General features: G+C 63.4%; 3 protein-coding genes across 29 annotated transcripts in view; 1 reads left to right on the top strand and 2 right to left on the bottom strand.

Moving 5' to 3' along the window:
* PCBP3 (poly(rC) binding protein 3) overlaps positions 1-10,087 on the bottom strand; it is a 62,147-nt gene extending 52,060 nt beyond the window's left edge. For 19 of the 25 annotated variants that reach the window (XM_072874853.1, XM_072874839.1, XM_072874841.1 and 16 more), the window contains exons 1-2: positions 9,841-9,957; positions 5,675-5,760 (exon numbers count right to left, since the gene is read on the bottom strand). The gene's annotated coding sequence lies outside the window, so the exon portion shown is untranslated. Of the gene's footprint in view, positions 1-5,674; positions 5,766-9,840 lie in introns of all 25 variants that reach the window. The other 6 variants (XM_072874856.1, XM_072874830.1, XM_072874852.1 and 3 more) reach the window with 5 other exon arrangements.
* A 2,816-nt stretch (positions 10,088-12,903) lies between these two features.
* Positions 12,904-18,985, top strand: SLC19A1 (solute carrier family 19 member 1). 3 transcript variants are annotated; one of them, XM_072874378.1, is made up of 6 exons: positions 12,904-13,041; positions 15,536-15,846; positions 16,602-17,349; positions 17,617-17,809; positions 17,893-18,034; positions 18,845-18,985. In XM_072874378.1, exons 2-6 carry the CDS (start codon positions 15,670-15,672, stop codon positions 18,932-18,934), a joined length of 1,350 nt encoding a protein of 449 aa, XP_072730479.1. In that variant the 5' UTR covers positions 12,904-13,041; positions 15,536-15,669; the 3' UTR covers positions 18,935-18,985. The 3 variants fall into 3 exon arrangements, with proteins under 3 accessions (XP_072730479.1, XP_072730477.1, XP_072730478.1); XM_072874376.1 differs by lacking the exon at positions 18,845-18,985 and adding an exon at positions 18,133-18,811; XM_072874377.1 differs by lacking the exon at positions 18,845-18,985 and adding an exon at positions 18,133-18,811 and having other exon boundaries at positions 12,924-13,041; positions 15,657-15,846.
* COL18A1 (collagen type XVIII alpha 1 chain) overlaps positions 18,639-26,078 on the bottom strand; it is a 41,812-nt gene continuing 34,372 nt past the window's right edge. Inside the window, 28 exon segments of the mRNA XM_072874375.1 lie at positions 18,639-19,985; positions 20,079-20,194; positions 20,353-20,550; positions 20,634-20,852; positions 20,855-20,905; positions 21,148-21,183; positions 21,379-21,507; positions 21,587-21,660; positions 21,800-21,944; positions 22,039-22,161; positions 22,269-22,312; positions 22,404-22,466; positions 22,613-22,655; positions 22,839-22,910; positions 23,128-23,202; positions 23,427-23,480; positions 23,604-23,639; positions 23,733-23,807; positions 23,959-24,021; positions 24,245-24,271; positions 24,378-24,407; positions 24,578-24,667; positions 24,739-24,774; positions 25,203-25,265; positions 25,411-25,455; positions 25,585-25,611; positions 25,727-25,798; positions 25,886-26,026. Of these exon segments, the coding sequence (XP_072730476.1) occupies positions 19,772-19,985; positions 20,079-20,194; positions 20,353-20,550; positions 20,634-20,852; positions 20,855-20,905; positions 21,148-21,183; positions 21,379-21,507; positions 21,587-21,660; positions 21,800-21,944; positions 22,039-22,161; positions 22,269-22,312; positions 22,404-22,466; positions 22,613-22,655; positions 22,839-22,910; positions 23,128-23,202; positions 23,427-23,480; positions 23,604-23,639; positions 23,733-23,807; positions 23,959-24,021; positions 24,245-24,271; positions 24,378-24,407; positions 24,578-24,667; positions 24,739-24,774; positions 25,203-25,265; positions 25,411-25,455; positions 25,585-25,611; positions 25,727-25,798; positions 25,886-26,026 (2,361 nt within the window). The 3' untranslated portion in view covers positions 18,639-19,771.

The following is a 26,078-nucleotide window of genomic DNA, read 5'->3' as shown; positions in this document are numbered from 1 at the left end:
CCTAACTCATGTTTTCTGCGATTGAGGCACAGGTCACCTCCAGGTACAGACATGCCTGCGTTTCCCAGAGGACTGGTGCCATGCTGGGGGTAAACCTCAGTTCCAGCACGGGCACGAGTGCACCTCAAGTAATCCAAAAGCTGCCTCCAAGCAGAAACCTCAGCACTGCAAAGCATGTCTTGACCACGGCTGCATTAAGCATCCCCCAACACCTCCTGCAGGGCTTTCCAGAAGACCTCTGCCAGGCGCAGCCGTCCAGCAGCACCACCACGGCCAAAGAGGCACCGGCTGTGGCAGCTGCCTGGGTCCCCACATCACACAACAGCGGAGTCTTGCTCATCAGTGACCGATGCAAGGCAGTCAGGAGTTGTCTTAAAAGGCAGCATCACAAGTTTATGGATAAGCAACTTTTTGGTCCGCTGGTAGACTATCATCGTCGCCATCATCACCCAAATGCTCTCTCCAGCATGGCTAAAGCCCCTGAACCTCACGTCTGCTCTGGCAGTACAAGAAGAGGAGTCAATTATCTTTTTTCCTCTTTGTTTCTTTCCAGTGAAACACACATTGGTGCCGCGAGAAAGGCACCAGCAAGGTTATCACGCCAAAAGCTTTCTAGCACTGGGTGGGTGTCCAGAGCACCCCAGCTCACACGCTGCCCTGCTGCCCAGCACAACCCAGCAGATCACACTGGGAATCATTTTTAAGGGTCCCTCAAAGCAAAGCTTGCTCAGGCAAAACCAGATTTTCAGCAGCCCTTCCCAGAGTCTCCCCATCTCTGCACCTAGTCTGGGCTGGAGATGCAGAAGCAGCCCCCTCAGGACTCTGGCGCACTGCCCCATCCCACCATCCCAAATACCAGCAGGTCCTCCCATATCCCCTATTACATACCACCACCCCAACCCCATCAAAAAAAAAGCCTGCTCCAAAACCCAGCCTGCCTCTACTGCAAACTCAGCCAGCCAAGCTGGACTTCGGCTTCCCCTCACCTGCGAGTACTTGGCTGTTTGTGCCCATAGGACGTCTTGCTTGGCCCTGTGTTTGGGACCATGGGACACCGGTGTGGGGTCCAAGGTCTGCAGAGAGCATGGACAGCTTGCAGATGTCCTCTTGCTTTGCTGCAACCCCCCAGGGAAAACTCAAGCTCTTTGGGAAAATGTGCTGTGCAGCTGGTGAGGGATGCACTGGATGGGATGGGGTGGGATGGGGACGGGGACGTTCCCCCACCATATCACCAAATCCCTGAGCTATAGTACACCTTATAGACAGGAACCTCAGCAAGATGGCTCCGTCTGCATTGCCCCGGGAGGCTGCCGGCCCCCTTCATGTCGGAGGGGACCCCGCTCACATCCAGTCGGGATGCAGCAGCCCCTGCGCTGCTGGGATCCGCTTTGTTCTGCTGCTTGGGGTTTTCAGTGCTGCCATTCATCGCGTAGGGCAGAGAACGATCCTCCCCTGACCTGTGTTCCCATCATCCGCCTTGCTGGGTGTTTTACGCAGACAGAGGCAATGATTTTAATATCCCAGTGAACAAGCTGTCGGGACGCATCAGCCTCAAAGGGCAGGCTTCAGTGATGGCTTCTCCTCCCAGGCACTGCCTGGGCAAGGAAAACCGATTCCAGCTCTGCACACACACACACACGCCATGCATGTCCCGTTATTTTCCAGCCTCTTAACAAAACATCCTTCAAACCCCACTCCTCAAGTGGGGGAGTTGGTGAGCCCAAGGTGGGGGGTCCGTAGCTGAGCCGCCACCGGGACAGCACGGCCACCGGGCAGGCAGAGCAGGCAGCCCTGCGGGCAGGAGCCTGCATGACGTGATGGGACCTGAGCGCTCTGAAGCCGTCAAGAGCCTCGGCAGAGATGAGCTGAGAAAAGCCATGAGCGGAGCTGACATCTGCCCCCTGGGCAGGTACCTAATGAGCGGAGACATTGTCCATTTGGGGAGACGAGGTAAAGTTAAAAGATTTCCGAGCTGACACCTGGCAGCCTCCATCGATATTCCTGGCGAAAGAGTAAGGGAAGGAGAACGGAGACAGGGGGCCAAAACCGGTCCCCCCCCAGGCTCTGCAGCTGTGGGTGAGCGGGATGGGTATGGTGCTGGCATCTCAGCATCTCGTCTCTGCTGTCCAGAGCTCCCCTCTATGCGATTTTCTGACACGTTAGAAGAGAAATGGGTGCTTTCTGAGAGATGCCCCACCAGGAGCATCCCCCCGGGGCGGGGGGGGCGGTGGGGTCCCATGTGTCCCCATGCCTGCCAAAAAGGCAGTGGCATGGGGAGAGCACGATCCTGGGTCCAGCAGCATGCCAGACCTGCTCTTGGCTGAGATCTGGGCATGGGCAAAGGCTCCCATGTCCCGCAGTCCCCACAGCCTGGGATCAGGACGGCACTCGGCAAAGCCCCGGCCCCCAGCATCACCCGGCAGCCCCGCCCTGCCACTTCCACAAACCTAGTTCAGTCAGTCCCTATAAATCCAGTGTCTGTAAGCCCACTTGTCATCAGCTCTTCCCCAACTTACCTCCAGCCTCTTCGCTACCCACCACCTTCAAACGGCACCTGGTGATGAGACGGGAGCGACGGAGTGGGAGAGGGGAGAGCCCTGTATCGCCCCTACCACCTCCCGGTTTTCCCCTCCGGAAAACCTGGCTCTGAAAGTGCTTGTGAGCCAGCAAACCTCCTCCCATTTACCCCCAAAGCCCCGGCAGGCACACGGTGGGATCACCTGGGAAAACCCGCACCGAGATGCTTTCCTCCCCACCTGCTTTCCCAAAGGCCAAGGGGGTTTTACAGGGCATTCATCTCCTTGGGACCATCCTGGGTGGAAGGGGAGGTCCTCAAGCATCCTCAAGGCTTTCTACCAGCCAACGACAGCTTAAAAAACTTGCTGCTGCTCCGCACAGACTTCATCAGCTTCATCGACAAACACCCTCGGGTCTAAACCACATCACGAGCAGGATTTTCACCCACATAGCTCCGGGGGTTTTTCCTTCTTTCCGACAGATATAGCCAGAAATGCCCAACCCAGGGTGCAAAAGCCAAGGGCGGCTTTGCCCGGGAGCGGGGACAGCAGTTGGGCTCTGGCTGCTCCTCCCCGGCACCCGCTGACCTGCTGGGCTCGAGCAGATGGAGCGGCCGCAAATCCCCCCGTAAGCCAGGGAAGGGGACTAATCTCCTAGAGGACAAATCGGTTGGCAAGGGGGGGAAGCTCAGCCTTTTGCCGTTTCCTCTCTCTTCCAGCAAACACCAGCAGCATCCGGCATGCCCGGAGGGACCCCAGCATCCCCGAGGGCAGAGGAGGCAGCACCGGGTGCTTGGGTACCTGGTGGAGACCTGGTTTTGGGACAAGCAGACATTTCATTTAGGTCACAGCAAGCTATGCCCTAAGTAAGTGCCCTACCCAGGGAGACACAGCAGCTGGTGTCTCCTTGGGGAAAACCACACCTGGTGAGTTCTTAAAACTTCCAGAGTGCTCCCCGGCCACGAAGGGCTGAGGCTTCTCTGCACATGAGAAGTCCTTGGTGGGCTTAGGAAGCCTTAGGAGCAGCCACCGGGATGAGACGGACCACCCGCAGTGGAATCCCTGGTCCTTTCTCGCCTTTGGGGAAGGACGGGGATTGGGTCCATTGGAGTGGGCTAGTTTAGGTCCTCAGGATGGGATCTGGAGAGCCAAACATGCTCTCTCCAAAACCTAGACATCACTAAAAGGATTAGGAGTGATGTAAGGCGCCGATGTCAAAGCACTTGAGCCAGAGCCGAGCCCCAGCAGCAGATGCCACCAGCAGCTCCCCGGGACATCACCTGTGGCCAAGCCCACCCCGTGTCTTTCAGAAGGGTGTTTCTGCCCAAAAGACCCCAGAGCAGATGTCAGCCCAAGGAGATCTCAGGGTCTGCACAGCCCGGTCCTGCTCCCGGGGCCATTTGCAAGCAGCCAACCCCCTCCCATTTATTTTCCTTCTGCTCCAGAGGCAACCAAGAGTGAGGAGTTCAGCAAATTTATGCCATCCTCTGTTCTTCTGGGTTGTTTTCTTTTTCCTTCCATCCTTTCTTTATCATTGCCCCTCTTCCCTTGCTTAAGGGCTGGCAAAACTACTCCTGCGTGCTTGCAAGGGAGAAACGTCTCGCCAGATATTGTCAGCTATATTCACAAAACTCTGGGGTGTTTTCTAGCCGTGGCAGGGAGAGCTGTCGACGACAGGCACGTTAGCTCTCATAAACGCTCGAAAGGAGGAGGCTGCAACCCAGGGCAAGGACGGCGACAGTACAGGCTGGGACGCGTGGCATCTGGACACGCTTTGCACCCTGGTCCTCTGATGGAGGAGCACGGATGGCCGGCAGAGCCCGGTGAAGCCCTGGCTGAGGTGTAACACACATCAGCATGGCACAGCATCGCTTCTGCTGCTCGCCTGGGGAGCCAGACCCCCGGCGCAGAGGCCGCATGCAAGGAAATGTCCCGGGAGAGAGAGGGTGAGCTATTGGTTTGTGTCCCTGGGGACCACGGCCACCCAAGCTGTGCAGTAAAAACAGGCAACTTCAGGTCCCTCACTCATCCATCCCCTGCCATGCACTGGTGTCCAAAATCCCCTGGAGGGGCAACACATTTTCCAGGTGGGGAAACTGAGTCACAGAGGTGTCCAGACCAGCGAGGTGCCTGAAGAGGTCCCCCTAGGTGTATTTTTCAGCAGACACTAAAACCCCGATGATGCTACAGGGCTGCTTCTCTGCACCTCGCCATGCACTCGCCGTCCTTCCTATCACAGCCTCATGTGCCCTGCAAGATCCCTCGCCCTGCACAAGCTCAGGGAGCCCACCCTGGGCATCCCCAAGGCATCCTCCTCCCCTGACACAAAGCATCCGACATAGCCAGATCAGGAGAATCTCCCCCAAAGCTATGAGATGTCAGAAACATATGGATTTTGCCCCCTGCCTTTGGGCTTTGCAGCTTCCCAAGATTCCTGAGGTGCGTTTCACAGAGTGGCCACGGGCAACGACGGCGGAGAGGCTCACCTGCCCCATGGAGCTGCACCGTCACAGGAAACGGCTTCGTTTCACAGATACCCTGGGGTGTCCTCTCTACAGCTCCCAAAACATTGCCTTCATGTTATCAGTCAAATAAAAGCCTTTAAATAGTGAATCGTTTCCATATTTGAAGGAAGGCCAGAGGCACAAGAGCGAGTCAGGCTATGAGCATCTCTGGAGGTCTCTGGTCCAGCTCCTGCCCCGAGCAGGGTCACTCCAGAGGTGGATTAGGCTGCCTGGCAGGAAATAATTTCACCCTGAAACCTCAAAACTTTTTCCGAGCTCTCCATTTTTTGCCTGCACACTGGGAGGGTCTCTCCTGTGGGCTTTCCCAAAACACACAAAAGGGAGGAGATGTTTGCTTCAGGGAGTGAAACCTGGATGCCCTCATCCACTGCCACCACCGAAAGTCCTCATTTTTATCATTTCAGGAGCACAACGGGCAGCGGGGACCTCATCACAGATCACCCAGCTTCCTAACATCACCTGGGTAAGAGAGGATGGAGGGGCCACACACCACCCCTCAGCAGCATGGAGCCGGTGTGGTCTGGCCTTGCCACCAGCCGGCATGACCTGTGCCAGGGAGGGACATGCCACCATCGTGCCTGGTGTCCCCTGGGCAGCCCTGGACCTGCGGCGGGGCTGATCCTGCCTCCTTACCCCCGGGGCCGGTCCCCCGCGCAGCGCGACTCGGAGGCACATCTGGCGGTGTTGGGAAGGTGACGGTGCAGCCGGCCGGGTGGCTCCTGCCCTGCGGACAAAAGGGATGAGAGTCAGGCTGCGCCGGGGCGAAAGCATCCTCCAGACACGCGCCCCGACACAATGCAAGGCACCCGGCTGCCCAGCGGCAAACCCCCCAAAATCCTCGCAAGAGTGATGGAGCAAAGATGTCGCAAACAGAAACGTGCAACCTTGTCATGGGGGGAGCTGGGGGGCAGAGCCCACGTCATGGTGTGTTTGCACAAGGGGGAAGGTTTCAAGGTTTCAAGGCAGAGACCCCCAGCAGCACCCTCAGTCCCATGCCGGCTGTGGTTCGGTGTTTCCATGAGTCCTGTGTTCATGCAATATTCGCTACGAACACGTTGGGGGGAGCTCCAACCCATGCACAGAGCAAAGCCGCACGTCGCAGATGAGAAACCCCTCCACAAGCAGCAGGTCAGCGGCTAAGGTCGGGAATAAGCGGAGCATTTGCGACCTCCGCTTGCAGCGGCACGTCGCTTACGTTTCCAAATGCGTTAAGTTATTATCATTTAGTGGCTTTTAAGAAAGGACCCTGCTCCCTTCCCACTCTGAGCCAAGCGTGGGCAGGCTGTGCTGGTGCAGGTCGCTCACCCCGCGCCCGCCGCAGCAGGTCCCCATCCCGGGGACACCCGCGCAGGCACGTCAGCATCGCCCAGCACCATGCTGGAGATGCCGCCGGCCCCCAACTCCCTAAGGACAAGCCAGTCCTAGCACTGCTGGGAAGCAGCTTTTCCCAAACCCTGGGCCAGCAGACCTGGGCCCTCCAGGGCACTTGGATTTTCAGGAAATCATCACCTTGCGCTGGGAAAGTCTGGACAAGAGGGTTTACTGCTTGGTGGCAGGGATGCATGAGTCATCCTCCAGCCGCTGCCCTTGAAACCGAGCCAAAAAAGCTTTTACCCAAAGCAGTCAGCAATAGGATACCAGATCTGGAGCTCCAGGATTAACCCCTTCCTGGGAGATGCTGGCTGGTTGCCCTTGCACGTGGACCCTCTTTCTCCTCCTCCAGTTGACCCTGGGTTTCACCACCGCATGCAAGGCTGGGGGGGCACATGCCACGAGACCCTGGTATGGGCTGCTGCCGGACCAAAGGGGGCTGGAAACACATTCCCCCCAACTAGGGAATGGCATTTCTCTTCTGCGTGTCTCGTTGCAAAGCCTGCCCAAACAGGCCAGAGTTTGGGGTTCAGCAAAGGGAAGAAGCAGCCGAAAAAATAAGATGGAAAATTCAAAGTGCTCCGTTTTGCCATTTTTGGAGGAAAGCGTTTGGTTTTTGCACTCCTGAGTGCTTGCTTCATTTAGGAAGTCATGAACCATCCGTAGCTCCTGCAAAGGGCTCCCCATCAATCGGTGTGCCGCATCTCGATGGGCTTTCCCTAAAATGGGGGGAACCTGCCTGCTGGAAAATCCCATATTCCCTCCTCGACAGAAAGCATCCCCTTGGGGATACGCAAAGGAGGGACTTTCTGTGTTAAAGAGTTTTTCTTCTTTGTGTTTTCCCTTCAGGCAGGCAGCACCTCGCTAGCACCCAGCTTGCCTGCCAACCTGATGAAAAGTGGGCCTATTTCTGCATCGCTGTGCCGGGACAGGGCAGGAAGATGAAAGATGCCCCTGTCCCTGCCCCAGGTATCACTGCCCCAGGGCTGGGAGCAAAGGGTCCATCCTGGGGACACGAACGCTGTCCCCCAGGCTGACACACATCTCCAGCATTCCCGCAGCCTCCATGCAGGGAAGGACAGGCAGCGGGCACCGCACGGGATGCCAGTCACATCTTAGCGCCGTTAATTCACCTCCCCAATTAGCAGGGTGAAGAAGCAGAGCTTCCGGCAGAGCGCCGAGGCCAAGAGGAAACGCTGCCATTAGCATTGCCAGCAGCCGCCTGAACCGTGCCTGCTTCCCGCAGGGATATTTGTTCCCCCTCCCCAGGCTCTGCCCTGCGGGAGGGACACCACGCATGCAGGGGTGGTTGCAGCACCCCAGCCTCGCCGTGCAGGCATGCCGACCAGGTGGGTGGGAGCCAGCTCCAGCCCCGAAACAAGCCCACACTCTCCCGGGGCCATTGAAAAGAGAAGGGAAAGGAGCCGGGGGTTATATTTGTACCCACCAACCTGGGCTGGAGCCTCCCGCCGCAGCCCCACGGAGCCGGGGCTCAGAGAGCACAGGGGCTGAGCATTGCTCAACCCACCCCAGCAGCATCTGGCAGCGGTTTTGGCACCTGCCTGGGCCTGCCCTGAACTTCACAGCAGAGCTACACCTCCTTGGCCATCATTTAAAGCGAGCTCAGAAAGGGCTTTCCCTCTTGCATCCTCCCAGAGGCCACCATGGAAGTGCTTCTAGAAAGCACGGAATAGGTCACAGAGATTTGGGGTGCCTTCTTCACCTCCCACAGGGCTCTCCATCCCCAGGCTGCTTGCTTACAGCCGGAGCTGGTCTGCACTAGGTGCTGCTATCCATCCCCTCCACCCTTGGGGACCCCTGTGCACCTCCCAGCCCCGCTCAGACCCCGGCACACAGCAGCGTCCAGCGCATCTCCCACCAGGACCAACCAGTCCCTTGCTACAGCATCCCTCGGGATGCGCACTCTCTCCTCTCCCAAGGACGGAGAGAGAGCATGCACCATCCACGGCTGCAGGCCGGAAAAGCCTAGGTTGCCTGCACTGCGCTGCGTGGCCACAGCACCCGGCTTTGCCCCACACCCCCAGCGCCGTGGGAGCCCCAGGGGTATCACGGCCCCGAGCTGCCCCATCTGCCCTGGGCTCACCATGCTGCAAGCTGGGGGAGGACGCTCTGCGGCACAGGGCTCTGCGCCATTCCCGGGGGGCCATGCAGCATCTGCACCAGGGTGGGGACGCTCTGCAGTGCAGCGGCCGCCAGAGGAGGCTGCACAGGGCTGGGCTGCTGCAAGGAAGGTGGCATGGGTCCCTCACTTCCCAGGACGGGTCCGCAAGGCCTCACCCAGACCACACGCACTCGCCAGGAGGAGCTGGGCAATAAATGCTGCCCACTGCCCCGGGGGCGATACCCAAATAAACCTACCCCTCTCCACCCAGCTCCATGTGATGGGAGGTGATGGCTGCAGTGGGGAGGGGGAGCAACCCCAGCGCAGGGCACCCTGTGCTTCCTCGGGGCACATGCCGATGAACCGGCCCAATTTTGGAGGAAGGACAGAAAGGTCCCAGCTGGGGAAATGGGCTCCCAGGAGGTGATTCGCCCAACTGCAGGGGAAGCTTGGAGGCATGAGCTCCAGAAACAAGGCCTGGGTCCTCTTCCTTCCCCTGGCACTGATGCTGGGGCTGCATCTGCCCCGGCTGGGTGCACCGACAAGCTGCTCGGTGGGTGCTTGGTGACCAGCACGCCTAGAGCCGGGGCTCAGAAATGACCACCGGACCAACAGCAGCGGGACCCCGCGGGATGCTAGTACCCGAAAGCCACCACCCGAAAGCCAGCGGCCAGGGCTTGCCTGCGCAGCATCCCTGCCGTCACCCGTCCCCACACACGCTTCTCCCTGCAGTGGTGGGCGGGGGGCTTGGCAAGCTGCCTCCCTTGGGGACCCCCGCTTGTGGGCCAGGGCCACAGGGACAGCGCTTTGGGGCTCGTTTCGGCAGAGGCCAGCCCTTGCCGAGCCAAGCAGCATCCCGGGCTGGGAGCCAGGGATGGAAAACTCTCAGCAGCCTCGCAGAGACGCACACCCGGGGAGGTGGAAGGGCGTGGGGGGGGAGCCCCTGGGGATGGGGACACGGGGGTCCCACCGCTCTGCGGAGACGCCCTGGGTTTGGAGGGTGCTCGCCTCCTGCTCCCGGGCTGGTTCCCGAAGTGATGCCGCACCGGGAGCCGCCTCCTCGTCGCAGGGGCTGTGTCCCCCTCCTCGCCACCACCCCTCCCCGGGTCCCCGCGTGGGGGACCCGCCCCCCCCCCCGCCCGAAGGATGGACCTGGCCGGAGCAGGGCGAGGGCAGCGTGGGGCCGCCCGCTGCGGGGCAGCCCCTCCCGCACCGGCACCGGCACCCGCACCGGCGGCTCCGTCCCGGGCCCCCCCGAGCCCGCCCCCCCCCCCAAAACAACGCCCCAGGGAAGGCGAACCCCTACCTGCCCCCGGACGGACGGACGGACGGACGGAGGGACGGGCTGTGCAGAGCGGGGAGCGATCGGGCAGGGGCAGGCAGGGCTGGGCAGGAGGAGAGGAGCGGCGGAGTTGGGGGCCGGGAGGGCGCGGCGGGGCTCGCTCCGAGGGAGGCGGCAGCCGGAGCCGAGCGGGTGCGCCCTGCCCGGCCCCGCAGCCCTGCCCGGCCCCCCGGCTCTGCCCGGCCCCCGGCTCTGCCCGGCCCCCCGCAGCCCTGCCCGGCCCCCGGCTCTGCCCGGCCCCCGCAGCCCTGCCCGGCCCCCGGCTCTGCCCGGCCCCCGGCTCTGCCCGGCCCCGCAGCCCTGCCCGGCCCCCGGCTCTGCCCGGCCCCCGGCTCTGCCCGGCCCCCGCAGCCCTGCCCGGCCCCCGGCTCTGCCCGGCCCCCGGCTCTGCCCGGCCCCCCAGCCCTGCCCGGCCCCCGGCTCTGCCCGGCCCCGCAGCTCTGCCCGGCCCACCCGCCGCGCCGCCCCACCGCCCCCTGCGTCCCCCGCCGGCGCCCTGACCCGGTCCCGGTCCCTGTCCCTGCCCAAGCCCCTATCCCTGCCCGGCCCCTGCTGCTACCCCAGCTCCAGCCCCTGCCCCTGCCCCTGGTCCTGCCCAACCCCTGCCCCAGCTCCTGCCAGGTCCAAGCTCCCGCCCCTGCCCCTGTCCCCAGCTCCTAACCAAGCCCCTGCCCCGCTCTTGCCCAGTGCCAGCTCCTGCCCCTGCCCCTTCCCTGCCCACGCCTCAGTTCTGCCCCAGCCCCTGCCCTGCCCCTACCCAAACCCCTGCACCTGTCCCTGCCCCAGCCCCTCTCCCAGCCCCTGACCTTCCCCTGTCCCTGCCCTTCTCTGCCCCAGCCGCTGCCCATTTCCCAGCCCCATTTCCCAGCCCCAGTCCCTGCCCTGCCCCGGCCTCTGCCCGTGCCCTGCCCTTGCCCCTGCTCAAGCCCATGCCCGTGTCCCAGACCCTGCTCGAGCCCCTGTCCCTTCCCCACCACCAGCACCAGACCTTGACGCTGGCCCTCCCCCTGCTAACAGCCCCTGCTCCTGTTACTGCCCCTAAACCTGCTCTGCCCATACCCAGCCCCTGCCCCCGCCCCAGTTCCTGCCCCCGCTCCTCTCCTGCCCTGCTCCAGCCCCTGCCTCAGCCCCTGCCCCTGTTCCTGCCTCTGGCCCAGCCGCATCCTTCGTGCCGAAGCCAAGTCCCAGCCCCAGTCCCAAGCCCCAGCAGCCGGGCACCGGGGGATGCCAGCCCTCGGGCCTGGGGGGGTGCCCCCTCTGTGTGAGGCATCTGATGGGAGGCTGGGGTGCCCCCTGCTGCCAGCACCCTGCCCTCTTTGCACAAATGCATCTGCCAGCCTGGCCCTTGCACCCCTGGGTGCTATCCCAGGCTGGGGCGAGTCCGGCCAGTGACTGGGGCTAGTAGCGGCAGCATGACTTTGCCAAGGGACACACACTGGGGTGGGTGGGCGGGGGTCCCAGGTGGCACTGCTCAGAGTGACACTGCTCAGGGTCATTAAGGCGCACCAGTGCCCCCCGGGTGCTGGCACTGCCTGGGTGCACAGCATCACCCCAGACCCACACCCTGGGGTGCTCCTGTGCCCAGGTCCTGCTGCACATAAGGAAGGGACTCAACCCTGCCACCATCCTGGCAATCAGAGGACGGAGAGACAGGTCCCACCAAGGGCTGTGCTCCTGCCCAGGGGAGGTACATGGTGGGCACAGGGAGCCTGCGGACACGTCTGCTGTGGTCTTGCCATCCTCCCCAGGACCAGTGCCTGCCTGGGAGGGGACACGAGCTGGCTCCTTCTGTTAGCACCAAAGCTGCCCTGGTGTCCTGGTGTCCTGGTTTCCTCCCCAGGGAGGAAACTCCTTTGGGGAGCAAATGTGCCATCATTAAAGAAAGGACCTGGGATGTCCCCCACCTAAATAACACACCCTGACTCTAACCTTTTGGCTGAGAAAAGGAGGAGAAAAATGCAAGGGAAATAAATGCTGGTCCAGTCCCCACCGCAGTGGTTTGGTGGTAAGCATCTTTGCACAGGTGTTGGGGGGCCCAATGGGATGGGACGTCTCTGGGTGCAGCTGCCTGGGCCCCTCACAGCCCTGGGCAGGGGGGTGTGATGATCCCCGGACATCTGGGATCCCACTGCTGAACTTCCAGGCGGGAACATATAAATATTTCAGCGGAGTAGCCGAGCCCTGTCAGTTTGCATTTGCTTCTGGCAGGGTAAGTGCTGGGGGAGGGGGAGGAAAGGGGGGAGAGAAGATGCTCTCAGAAGATGCGTCACCTCCTGGAGGCGGGGGCACCAGCTCCGGGGCCCGATCCTCGAGGGTCTCCACCTCTGCTTAGTTTCCCTCTACGGATGCTCTTGCCTCCGGGACCGGTGCAGGGCCGTGCTTCAGCCCCCGTTGCCCTGATGGCCAGGTCTCACCCCATAAGCACATCTCGGGGGGCTGCTGCCAGGCTGTGCCGGGGAGGGGGGGAAGAGGGGATTCGGCAATTTTGCTCTGAGCCCAGCGAGCAGTGGCACGTCCAGGGACCCTCTGGGACGTGGCACAGCCCCGACTGCAACAAATCCCCTCCCCCGCTATAAAAAATGGGGGGCAGAAATAAATCCAAGCCGCTATGGGCAGCGGGGCGTTAAGTCACTGGGGGGAGCCAAGGCGGTGGGCAGCGTCTCTCCGGGGCTGCTGCCGCGCCAGCCTGGCGGGATGCGGGGCGAGGGGCCCCGCAGCCCAGAGGCGACGGCAGATGGGCGGCGAGCTGAGCCCGGCGGGGAGGGCCCGGAGAAGGGTGTCCCCCCGCGCCGGGGGCTGCGCGGGCAGGATGCGGAGGCGGCACTTTCGGGGGGGGACCTCCCCCCGCCTCGGACACACGGCCGCGGGCTGCCGGCGGGGCTCTGCCCCCGCCAGTGGCCGGGCTCCGCCTCCTCCTCCTCCTCTTCCTCTGCCTCCTCCTCCCCTTCCTCCGGCCCGCTGCACTGTGGGGCTTGTAGTCCTCCCGGCGCCCCGCACATGGGGCACGACTACATTTCCCGAGGGCCCCCCACATCCTCCTCCTCCTCCTCTCGCGCTTGCTGCGGATCCGGCTCCGGCGGCAGCGGGGCCGCGAGGAGCCCCGGGACCCCCCCACTGCGCCCGGGCGGGCAGGGCCCGCCGCCCCCATGCCCGCCGCCCCCCCAGGTACGGCCCGGGCTGCGGGGCTACGGGGTGCTGGGGTGCCCCCGGTGCTGGGGTGCCCGGGGTACCCGGGGTGCCGGGCATGCGGGCTGTCCCCGAGGTGCTGGGGTGCCCGGGCTACCTGGGATGCCGGGGCTGTGGGTGCCCCCCGAGTGCCCCTCGGGTGCCCGGCATGCTGGGGATGTGGGGATGTGTGCCCCCAGAGTGTCCTGTCGCAGGGGGAGCTGGTGCCGCGCACCACCCCCAACACCCTCCTCTGCCACGTGCACCCCAAACCACCCCCCGGCACCCGAAAGATCCACCCATCCCTTGGGTGCTGGGGGGAGAGGCAGGCAGATAGGTGCCCGCACGGTGGGCGAGGGTGTATTTTGGGGAGCTTTCCCCCCTGCTTTGGGGAAGGTGCCCCAGGGACTCGCGCACGCCCGTCCCCTGCCCGCTCGGCGGCTCCCCACAAAAGGCGTCGTGCTTCAGTGGCGTCACTTCTGTGCCACCGACGCGCGGCTGCAGGGAGAGCATCCCCCCGGTCCCCCCGGGGCTGTCCCCTCCGGACCATGGTGGCCGTGGCTCTCCAGGGAGCTGTGCCTGACCTCAGCCGCCCGCGTTGCCTGTGGCTGCAGGTTGACAACTGCGTAGCGTGACAGCGACCATGTGACCAAGGTCACACCATGATAACCCGGCGATAGCCAGGTTCACGCGGTGATAACCGCCCATGCTCTGCTCCCTCTCCTCTGCCTGGCTTGCACCAGGGCAGGGGTTTGACAGCAGCACGCCGGGAGCATCCCTTGGGACTTGTGCCTGTCACCTCGAGTGGTGGCAGCTCCATGCATGCTCTGGAGAGGTGGAGCGGGGTCTGGCCAGAGCGGTTCGGGGCTGGGGTCCCTGCATGTGTGGGGACAGGCATGCCAGGAGTTAGGAGCTGGTGCTCCCGGCGACAGTGGCACTGGGACAGCGGCACGGAACTGTATCCCAGGTTTAACGTGGATGGTTTCCTTTGGGCCGGGGATGAGCAGTTGTAGCCATCCTGGATGGACACAGAAGGAAACGGGGAGCATCTGCTTCCCAAATGGGTTTGGAGCGGAAAGTGGAAAACAACCCATTGGGGGCCCGGGGCATGTAGCGGGGCACTGCCCTGCAGAGAGTGGCTGCTGGAGGTGACGATCGCTCACGTCCGCAGCCCGGCTCGGGGACAAGCGGGAGATGGGGCATAGTCCAGGCAGCCTCCTTGCCCTTCCCAGCACAGTGCGGGGCTGCGGTGCTGCATCCAGTGCCCAGGCCGGCACCGGCTCTGGGCGATAGCTGGCTGGCAGTAAGCGAGCGCCGAATCCCTGCCCCGCTCCCCAGGGACCTACTGAAGAGGCAGCTGCGAGCTCCGGGAAGTGCGCATTTTGGTGATGCTCAGGCACCGGCGCTGACATCCCATGGGAATGCCAGTGAGTCCTCACTGGGGCAAATGGGCACCCCACTTCCCGCTGCCGATTTTAGTTTCAGTCACAACCAGCTTTCCCCTGCCAGCACCAGTGCCAGCTCGTTTCCCCATTAGCCACATGCGTTATCGGGGGGGGGGTCGGGCCGCTTCAGAGGTGAGCCCATGCGGGATGGCAGCAGGTGGGCACAGACTGGGACCGTGGACTTACTTTTTAATGACTGTGATTAGTCATTCTGCAATTAGCAGGGTAATCGGGTTTCTAGACCTTGCTCCCACGGTATGGATTGGCACACATGGATTTTTATGGCTTGAAAAGTGCTGTCAGTGATTTGTCATGGGAGTGGGGAGCACTGGGAGGGCACCCCGGCCAGGCCATCTCCCTTCCCTGCCTTCATCCCATGACCACTAATCGGGTCTCCCTGGCACTGCCAGCTTTGCTGCAGCCAAACCTCAGGATTTGAGCATTTAATCCTCCTCTGGACCGTGAACCTCGTGGCATTTTGCATTCTCCCCAGGCTGGGTCATGCTGCCCGAGCATTGCGTCCCACCGGGGGAGAGCCGAGGGGCAGCTGCTTGCCTGTGGCTTGGCTAAAGTCCTGCTGACCGCCCAGCTCATGTGTAACACGGGCAGCCCCGCGCCCGGTGTGCACATTAACTTGCTTTCACAACTGGCACGGTCCCCGTGGCCGCTGCTGTCTCCCTCCAGAGCATCCCCAGTGCAGGGCATCTGCATCCCTCTGCCTCTGGGTCTGCAGGGGAGCGACTCGGCTCAGAGGGAAGCATTGCTTTGGGGAGGGGGTAAAATCCCACTGACTCTTAAATGGGAGAAAAAGGAGGTGGTGGGAGCCGAGGATGCCCCGCCGCAGAGCCAGGCGCTTTGTGCATCCAGGCTCTTTTACATGGGATTTACAAATGCCGCCTGAAATGGGCCCCCCCCCGGCTTTTGCACAGCGAGACGCGCGGCTGCTTTTCTTCTTGCAAGAACATCTCCTGGGGAGAAGGTAGTGGTATTTATTTGCCTTACGATTATGGAGGAATTTGAGCCCATGCCAAATGCTGCTTTCTCCCCAGAAACTGCAGCGACGTGGCTTTCGATGTGTTGGAGAGCGCCTGCGGCCACAGAGGGGCTGCCTGGCCCAGCAAAGCCCGTCTAGCTGACGGTCCCCAGGATAACACTGCTGTCCCGCTGCAGAGCCGGCAGAGCCATGCCGAACAAGGATGACGATGCCAAAAAGCCGGTATCGGAGACAGTGCCAGACCAGCGCTGGAAACTGCAAGTCTTCTACCTCTGCTTCTACGGCTTCATGACGCAGATCCGGCCCGGGGAGAGCTTCATCACCCCGTATCTCCTGGGGGCCGATAAGAACTTCACACAGGCAGAGGTGAGCCGTGGGCAGCCTCCCTCCCCTGGTGTCCCCCTTTCTGGACACAGTCACCACCCTGGGGCTGGCCGGAGCATCCTCCTGCGGTCCTGGGGTGCGGAGGGGTGCAGGCGTGCCACGTCCTGGGCAAGGCGGCGTGTGGTGACGCGTGGCGGTGCTTTTTGAGGGGGAGCAGGTGGTGTGGTATGGGTCCAGCTGGCAGCGTGTCCCTGTCTCACTGGGCTGCGAGGTCACCCTGTCCCCTAAGTCCCAGGCTCAACTTTCCCTGGCATAAAACCTCATGCCCAGGCTGGCAACCGATTTTTGTGGGACGATGCCTGACCCCTGCCCGCCTGGGCAGCCAGTGGGATGTCAGGGGGGTGCCAGGCTGGGAGAAGCCCTGTCCCATCCCACCGGGGAGACCCTCCCATGCTGGCACGGTGCACAGTGCGGGGCACAGGGCTGGGCACCACCGGGGTGCTGGCAACGATGGGGTTAGATGAGGAGGGGCCACATATCATCGTCCCCTGACCAAGGGGTGCTGGCCCCAGTCCCAGCAGGCTGCTGTGTCCGTGGGAACGCTGCATTCCCGGCACGGGAGGGGGCCGGGGCTCAGCCAAGCCCCTGGCTGAGAGCCCCGTGGGCCACATTCTTCCCCGAGGACGTGCTGCGAATGGGGGTCAGCAGCTGGTGCCCACCTAAACCGCACTCCTCCGGGCTGGGGGCATCCCCCAGGGATGTGTCCCGTGCTCAGCCCCTCCTTGCATGCACGGCAGGTGACCAACGTGATCATGCCGGTGCTGACCTACTCCTACATGGCCGTGCTGGTGCCCGTCTTCCTGCTGACAGACTACCTGCGCTACAAGCCGGTGCTGGTGCTGCAGAGCCTGAGCCACGTCTCCATCTGGCTGCTGCTGCTGTTGGGCACCTCCGTCCTGGCCATGCAGCTGATGGAGTTCTTCTACGGCGTCACCATGGCTGCCCGCATCGCCTACTCCTCCTACATCTTCTCCCTCGTCGCCCCGTCCCGCTACCAGCGTATGGCCAGCTACTCCCGCTCCGCTGTCCTCCTGGGCGTCTTCACCAGCTCAGTGCTGGGCCAGCTCTGCGTCACCTTGGGCGGCGTCTCTTTCCTCACCCTCAACTACGTCTCGTTGGGCTTCGTCAGCTTCGGCCTCGTCCTCACCCTCTTCCTTGAGCGGCCTCAGCGCAGCCTCTTCTTCAACCGGCCCAAGGGGGCTGGCGATGGGGCTGCGTCTGCTGAGCTGGACAAGATGGCTGGGGGTGACGACGGTGGGGGGACGCGGGGCTGGCGGGAGGCGACGCTGTGCCGCATGCTGCGGGAGGTGGGAGCGTTGGCCGGGCAACCCCAGCTCCGGCTCTGGTCCTTGTGGTGGGTCTTCAACTCAGCTGGTTACTACCTGATGCTGTACTACGTGCACATCCTCTGGAGCGAGATCTACCCCACGACGGACAACCGCCGGGTGTACAACGGAGGGGTGGATGCCGCCTCCACACTGCTGGGTACGCTTGCCTGGGCTGAGGACACCAGAGATGTGGGGGGACACCTCCGTCCCACTGCATTCCCTGGGAATGGCTGGGGACACTGGGAATGTGGGGGGGACCCCCCCATCCCGCTGCGACCCCTGGAAATGGCAATCCTTATGATATTTTTGGGGATGCAAGGGGTGGTTTGGCAGCGGTGATGAGATGAGCATCACTAGATGAGATGGATGCAAGGTAGGTCCCATCCTGGTGAGGTGTTCACAGCATCCTTCATCCCCTCCCCAGGGGCCGGCGCCTCCTTTGCTGCTGGCTACATGAAGATCCGCTGGACGCTGTGGTCGGAGCTGGTGATCGGGGTGGTGACGGCTTTCCAGGCGGGGCTGCTCCTGCTCATGAACACCACCAGCAACATCTGGCTGTGCTACACTGCCTATGTCCTCTTCCGTGGCTCTCACCAGTTCCTGGTGCCCATCGCCATGTGCGTGGTACCCCTGGGGACCCCCTCCCACCCCAGCAGGCGGGCTGGCGCCAGGGGCTCACCCGTTCCCCCCTCTATCCCAGTTTCCAGATCGCTACCTCCCTTTCCAAAGAGCTCTGCGCGTTGGTCTTCGGGGTCAACACCTTCTTCGCCACCGTGCTGAAGACCGTCATCACCATCGTTGTGGCCGACAAGAGGGGCTTGGGCTTGTCCGTGCATCCCCAGGTAGGGATGGGGGGCACCTAGGATGGAGGCGGTCCCCTAATGGTGTGGGATGAAGGGGGGAGGCCGCAAGCATCGCTCTCTCCCCACCTCTCTTGCAGTTTTACGTGTATTTCGGCTACTTCACACTGCTGGCGGTGGTCTACCTGCTGGCGGCCGTTGGCACGGGCATCCGGCACAGCTGCCGCAAGCAACCGGTGGAGCTGGCCTTGGCCAAGGGGCCGTGCCAGCTCCCCGCCGAGGTTCCGGCACAGGAGAGGAGCCCGGAGGCAGGTGCCGTGCAAGCCTGAGCACCGGCACCACGACCACCGCGGCCAGGTCTCAACTCCATAAGCGGGTGTCACCCTCACCGTGCGCTTCATCTCCCGTCCCGCCGGCAGGCCAGCCCGTTGAGGACATACCCCTTGGGACCCGTTTTCTGCTCCATGGAGGCAGGGCTGTGCCCCCCCCCCAGCCACAAACACAACCAGAGCAGGGGCAGGATGCCCACGGCTGCCACCGCCGGGCACCACGCAGGGATATGGATGGGGTCCAGGGGGTCTCCTGGCCACCGGCTCCCCATCATCATGCAGAGGCAGGCTACAAGAGGGTAATGTTTCTTTATTCAGTGCCTTTAGAAAATGGTTTATAGGACACAACCGACAAAAAAAATATAAAGATCCACAGGCTTTAAATTGCATTAATTACACAAAATACAGTAGACTAAGAAATAGAGACTGTGTGACTCGCACAGCTTTTATGGTAATAATTTCCATACAATAATAAAAAGCTAGTTACAGATTTATCTTTTTTTCTTTCTTTTTTGTTTTTTAGCACCTTGGATTTGCCCACACCAATTCAGACCAGCTTTGCTGCGCCTTGGCCCTTGGAGCGCTGCAAAGGGGGCAGGGGGAGGCGGGGTGATGGCGGTGCCTGCCCTCGCTACCACACGTGTTCAACACGCACACGCTCGTAAACACACGCCAAGGACACGCCTGGCCCCGCGTCGGGGCCACCCCATCGCCCCAGTCCCTGCGCTGGCCTGGGTGTAGCTGTACCTGGGAGGGGGGGCACAGCAGGGATGGGGGGGACCAGACCCCCCTGGGACTTGTGAGCTGCTGGCTGGGGAGTGGAGGTGAGGATGATGATGGGGGGCTGGGTGGGATGGTCCTTACCTAGGGAGGACAGAGACCATCTGGAGGGGGCCCCAGCACTGCCACGGGACGGTCCCTTGCTTGGGTGGGATGCCGGGGTTTTGGCTGGAGAAGACCCCGTGGCCCCAGCAGCAGGGATTTGGGCCTGGCCTCAAGCTCCTGGCGAGAACAGTGCGGGGCTGGGGGGGTGGTCAGAGAAAGCCCCCCAAGGCTTTCTGGGAGGGCACACCACATGGCAGCACCGAAATCTCCCTGCCAAGCATTCTCCTGCCCAGCCACCCCAAAAAGAGCATCCGAGCGGGTGGTGGACGCAAGCTGAAGTGGTTAAATATTAGGGGTCAGAAGAGAAGTGGAGTGAGAGGAGGAGGAGGAGGAGGAAGGCAGCCAGCCCACAGCTGCCCTGCCCCGGGTGGGAAGTGAGCCCCTGCCGACCCAGGGCAGGGGCGATGGCAATACTCTTTGGCTTCAGGACTGTGGGAGGAGAAGAAAACCCTGCGGGGCGAGGGCAGGAGATGGAAGGGCTGAGGACCACGGGGGTGCCGGGGTGCAGGCTGGCCCGACTCTCCCCGGGGAGATGTGGGGTACCCAGGGGACGGGGACAGGGGTGTCACTTTTTGGCGGCAGTCATGAAGCTGTTCTCGATGCAGAGGACGATGAAGGCGTGCTGGCAGCTGCTGGCTGCCTGCTCCAGCAGCTTGCCGGAGCCCAGCGAGGAAGCCTGGCCGGTGGCCGTGCGCTCCTCCGTCCGCCACGTCTCACAGTAGCTCTCGGGCAAGCGCCGGCCCTTGGCATCTGAGCCATGCCAGATGCTCTTCTGCGGCCTGGAAAGGAGAAAGGTGGGGGGCTGCCGCTGTCCCCACTGCGGTCCAGACCCCCATCTCCCCTCCTTCCCCATCACTCGATCCCATGCTCACCATCCTGCATCCCGCAGGACATCCCGGCCATCGAAGGAGAGGATGCGGGCGCCAGCTTGCAGCGGGGCCTCGCTGCCCGTGAAAAGGGCTTCCCAGTTACTGAAGAGCACTTCGTCCTGGTGCGGGGGTGGAAAAAGGGGTCAGCCCTGCCTGCACCCCAAGAGCATCGCAGGAGCTCCAAGCTCCACGGTCACTGCTGTGCGGATGGATGGGGGCTTGGGGATGTTCTGCATCCCTCAGAGCTGGCGGGGTGTCGGGACGGGGACACACGTACCCGGAGGTTGACGATGGGCACAGCGGTGCGGTCGGCCCTGCGCACGATGCTGTAGAGGTCCTGCAGGCGGGAGGAGAGGAAGGCGCGGAAGGTGCCGGCCAGCCCGACCTGCCGGGCTTGCTGGAAGCACTGGAAGTCAGCGCCCCGGATGCCGCGCATGCCACCGCTCAGCGGGGCATTCAGGGCCACCAGGTGAAGCTGCCAAGAGGGGACAACAGGGATTGAGGCACATGGCTTTGGCCACCATCATCATCTCCCCTCGGCTGGCACACGGCACTCACAGCGGGCTGGAAGTCCTGGTGCACGTGGACGGCCACGGGGGCCGGATCCGGCCGGCGGTGGATGTAGTAGCTGTTGACGAGCTCGTGCTGGTGGTGGAGCAGGGGTTGCTCGGGCAGGCGGTGCTGGTTGGCCACCACCTCGTCCCCACGCCAGGGTCGGGCGGTGGGCGGGGGGCCATGGTTGCGGAGGGGGTGCAGGGGTCTGTGGGGCTGGAGGGGGGCTGGGGGCCAGCGTAGTGGATGCTGGGGGGCTTGTCGTACACCTCATTGTCCTGGGGAGGGAGGAAGAGACAGGCTGAGGCTTGGCTCTGCCCTGAGCAGGATGGGGATGGTTAGGGATGGGGATGGAGATGGAGATGACAATGGGGATGGGGATGGATGGAGATGGGGATGGATGGAACGAGATGGGGATGGTGATGGAGATGACGATGGGGATGGATGGATGGCAATGGGGATGGAGGAATGGAGATGGAGATGAATGGATGGAGATAGGGGTGGGGGACAGGGGACTCACCAGAGCTGAGCTGGGGATCAGGGTGTGCTCTTCCAGCTGCAAGTACATGGCACATCAGATCCCAGCCACCCCCCTCTCCTCTTCCTTGCGTAAGGGTGGGGGGGACACCCGAGCATCCCCAAAAGATGCCACAACTCCTGAAACTCCAGGGTGATGCTGCCTGCAGCCCCTCAGAGCCAGGCAGTGCAACCCAAGACAGGGTGCCCCCTTCTCCCCCTGCCCCCCACTCACCAGCACCCGGCGGAAGCCCCCGCGCAGGCGGACGTAGAGCTCTTGCCGGTCAGTCAGGAAGATGAGGCCACCCTCGGGCAGCTCGTGCGCGGCGCTCAGCATCGCCTGGTAGGTCGGCAGAGCACGCAGCTGCGGGCACAGCCCGGCGGGTGGCTCAGGGCTCGGCCAGCCAGCCCGTGGGCAACACCCCCCCAGAGCCCCAACTCACCCCCAAGGACATCCCACTGGTGCCTGGTGGTCCAGGGGGTCCCGGTGGTCCGGGGGGGCCAGGGATGCTGATAGCTGGGAGGAAGAAGAGTGAGATGGAGAGGGCTGCAGCACGGAGCACGGGGAGGGATGTGAGGGGTGTAGAGAGGGATGTGGGGTGTGCAGGAAGGGATGCAGGGGTGGAAGGGAGGGATGCAGGGGCACGGGTACTCACCTTGTCTGTGGGGGCCTGGGAAGGAGGGTGGACCGGGGGGGCCAGGAGGGCCAGGGGGGCCCTGCCGCCCCTCATATCCGATACCAGGGGGGCCCTGAGGTCCAGGAGGCCCTGGCGGCCCAACGATACTGTCCCCCTTGGGACCCTAGGCAGTGTGAGAGAGCATCCCTGGAGCAAAGCACCCAGGGATGCCCCCCTCCCCATGCTCCCCCTCATCCCCCACGCCGTGGGGTACTCACCGGCAGCCCAGGGTAGCCCTGGGGCCCTGGAGGCCCCGGCAGCCCGGTGACGCTGGGACCATAGAGCGGGGTGCTGCCTGGCTCGCCCTTCTCGCCCTTGGGACCTGCCTCCCCTTTGTCACCCTGCAGGATGGCACTGTCTTAGGGTGAGCGGCCAGGGCACACCCCGGTACCCCAAATAGCGTCAGGTGCCAGCCCCGCGAGCCGCCGCCGGCAGGCAAAGGGCTTACCCGCAGGTTGGCACTGAAGTGACTCAGGTCGTAGGGGAAGTGGCCTGTGGGGAGAGAGAGAGGAGGGGAGAGGAGACCTGGGGTGGGCACGAGCCACCCCCTGCCCGCCTCTGCCTGCGGGGATGGGTCACCCACCTGGGGGTCCCGGGGCTCCGGCATCACCTTTCTCTCCCTTTTGTCCTGGAAACTGGTGGAAACCTATGGGGAGCAGCAGAGACATGCCGTCTCAGCACTGCAGCATCCCAGCCCCAGCTCTGAAGAAGGGTGTCCCATCCCCCCCTCCCCAGCCTTGTTGGGAGTCCCCAAACTGCCCCAAGGAGGCTGGGAGAGGGACATCCTCTTACCGGGGAAGGCCGGCAGCGCGGGATGGCCAGAGTCACTGAAGGCCTGCAGGGATGCAAAGGAAGTGGCTGCAGAGATGGCAGCATCCTCGGGGACCCCCGCCTCAATGTGATGCTGCGGGATGCCACCAGAGTGTCCTCCATCCCCTCCGGCCAAGCAGGGGGCACTGGGGGGACCCGGTCACCAGCCCTCAGCTTCCCCCATCATGGCGACCATGTTGTTACTCACATTGCTGCTGTCGTAGACTATGCTGCCGGGTGGCCCGGGGGGGCCTGGGGGACCTGGGGGTCCTGGGGGACCCTGCAGGGGGGAAGAATATGCATCAGGGTCCTGCAAAGTGGACAGTCCCCATCGGGGGGGACACCGGGGCCATGCCCTGCCCCAGAGGGGCAACCAGTCCCTGAGAGAGGGAGGCATGTGCCCTTTGCCAAAGGGATTCGCGTCCCCAGGGAGACCCTCGGTGTGTGTCCCGCCATCTGCTAGGCCAGCGGCCTGGGGAGACTGCAGCAGCACTCACCCGCAAGCCCAGCGCACTACTGACGTCCGCGGGGTCACCCTTCTCGCCCTTCAGCCCGTTCATGCCAGGACGTCCCTGTGGATGAGCAACACGGATGAGCCCCGTCCCCATCTCCCCCACCAGCTCCGGGGTGACATCCCAGCATCACCACTGGCACCCCGGCATCGCCCCACCCCTCGGCACTGCAGGGACACGATGGGGTTTGGGGTTTGGCGGGTGCAAGACATGCAAACGGGGTGGGGGGACGCGGTGGAGGAGGCGATGGCCGAGGGGACAAACAAACCGGGAGCAGGTCTTACGGGTCTGCCCGGAAAGCCGATCTCTCCCTTCATCCCTGCTCGTCCCTGGGGACCCTGGAGGGGACAGAAGATGAAGATGGGGGTGCTCAGAGTGGGGGCACACCCCCGTCCCCCTCTGCCCTGGATCAGCCCCGTCCCTCCCCATGGGATACGAGGAGGATGGCGACGGTGACTTACCGAGGGTCCCATTGGTCCCCGCAGCCCTGGCTCCCCCTGCAGACAGCGGAGAGGGAAAGGGCATCACTACCGGGACCACCCGGCACCTGTCGCACGGGGACGTGCCCCTCGTTCCCGCGGCATACCCACCTTTTCTCCTTTCGCCTTCGCAGTGACCATGGTCCCATCGGGACTGATGATGACGCCAGGCTCCCCCTTCTCCCCCTGCAAGAGAGGAGGAGGCGCGAGGGGCGATGGAGGGACCAGGCTCCCTCCCACGGCGGGGCTGGCATCACCACCGGGACCGGTGGCCAGGCAGGATGGGGGACCAGGAGCGTGACCACCCCATGGTGCAGAGCTGGCCCGGAACAGTTACCTTCAACCCCGGGGAGCCCGGGGGACCAGATGACCCCCGGTCTCCTTTCGGTCCCACCGGGCCCTGCAGGGAGGAGCACAGAAGCCCACGTCAGCCCCGACCCACCAAAGGCAGACGCCGATGACCACCCCAGCATCGCTGCAGCAGGACCAGCAACCAGAGGTTTCACCAAGGCATGCCCAGAGCTTTCACTCTGACTCCCCCCTCCAGTGCCCAGACGCTGCCCCATGCTCCCCTGCGGGCACCAGTGCCACCCCTGCGGTCCCCAGCCCTGCCACCAACTCACCGGGAAGCCGGCGTGACCCACTCTGCCCTGCAGACAGAAGCAGAGATGCTTGTATGAGCAAACCCCCTCTTTGCAAGGAACCAGGTGCCCTCCTGGCACTGCCAGGGGGTGCGGGTGGCAGGGGGGCACCTACCTCTGGACCAGGCAAAGCCGCCAAAGACTTCTGGAAAAAGAGACAAAACAAGGTTTTTCACCCTGATCTTTGCGCTGAAGAGGTCAGAGCTCCTGGAGAAGTTTCTCTCAGTTCCCTCGCACAATGGGTGCTGGGCAGGCCCCCCCACCCCGCAGTTCTAGCTCTCCCAAGCTGCGGTGAAGCCAGGACCCATCACTTACATCTTCGCTCAAGACAGTGATGACCTGTCCAGGGGGACCAGGTGGACCAGGGGGGCCGGGCAGCCCCACACCATCTTGGCCTCGCTCACCCTGGAAGACACAAGCCATCAGCCCCAGGGCCACCACCGGCCAGGCCCCATCCCCAGCCCGGTGGTACCTACCTTCTCGCCAGGGCCGCCTCGGTCACCTTTGGGTCCCTGGAAGGAGGAGCAGGCAGAGGTGAGCTTCCTGCTTGGCACTGCATGCAGCCGGACCCTGGCTCACAAGCAGAGACCCCCTCCTGCCTGTGGCTCAGCAAAACCTTTCAGGCCACCCCCCTTGCCTGCAAGGTCCAGGCAGCGAGCCACGGTGGGATGCTTTGGGTGGAGGTGATGGCGAGCAGGGCGGCAAGCTGATGAGTATGGGGTCCCAAGCAGCGTGGGCAACCCTGGCACACAGTGAGCCCAGTCCCAGAGCAGGGAAACAGCTGAAGGCATGGGGGGGGTGCATTTTGGCTGCTGGGGGCAGATTTTGGTTGCTGGGGATAGATTCTGGCTGCTGCAAGTGGCCCTGCAGCGAGCGAGGGTGCCCTGCCTGGAGCGAGAGCGGAGCTTCTGGAAAGGGGGGGGGGGGCTGATGCTCCTACCTGTGGTCCGGGGAAGCCCTCCAGGCCAGGGCGGCCATCCACGCCAGGCATGCCAGCATCTCCCTGCAACAAGGTGCAAGAAAGGGTGAGATGCAGTACAGAGCATCCTCCTGACAGCCCCAGGCTGGGGAGCACAGGGGTCCTCCCCAGCACCCCACCAACCCCAGAAGCTCACACACAGCCTGTCCTGACCTCTCGGTGCTCTTACCTTTGGTCCTGGCAAGCCGGGCTGCCCGGGGCTGCCGACCTCTCCCTGCAAGGAAAGAGGTGTCAGAGCAGGAGCATCCCCGCAGGCTGCCTGTGGGCATCCTGCAAGGATGGAGCCAGGCTCCTGCAGCTGGCTCCGGCAAAGAGCGAGGAAGGCATTTGAAGGGCTCCTCACCTTCACCCCCGGCAGTCCTGGCACCCCCTGCAAGCAACAAGAAGGGGGCCATGAGCGTGGGGTGATGGCGGGGCACATGATGGCAGGGGACGCCCTGGGGAGCCCAGGATGGAGCAGAGGGAAGGAGCACGAGCGGAGCTACCTGTGGTCCTTCGGGTCCGCGTGGTCCGGGGGAGCCGGCAGAGAACGGCAGCCCCGACCCCTCCATGTCGCCCTAGGTGGGAGGGGGGAGAAGGGGCTGAGCCATGTCTGCCCCCGCTCCAGTTTATCCCACCCCCCCATCACAGGGGTGATCACTTACAAATCCAGCCTCGTAGCCAGGCCCCGGCGGTCCCGGGGGACCGGGGGGCCCTGGCTGCCCTCGGGGTCCGATGGGCCCAGGAAGGCCAGCTAACCCCATCTCTCCCGGGGCTCCTGCTGGTCCTGTTTCTCCCTTGCTGCCCTGCAAAGGGGACGAGAAAAAAAGGGGACAGATGGGACTGGGACGAGGTGGC

The sequence above is a fragment of the Ciconia boyciana genome, chromosome 10 (assembly GCF_034638445.1).
Source record: "Ciconia boyciana chromosome 10, ASM3463844v1, whole genome shotgun sequence".
Lineage (NCBI taxonomy): Eukaryota > Metazoa > Chordata > Aves > Ciconiiformes > Ciconiidae > Ciconia > Ciconia boyciana.
The sequence above is the reverse complement of the archived record's forward strand: the minus strand, read 5'-3'. Positions and strand labels throughout refer to the sequence as shown.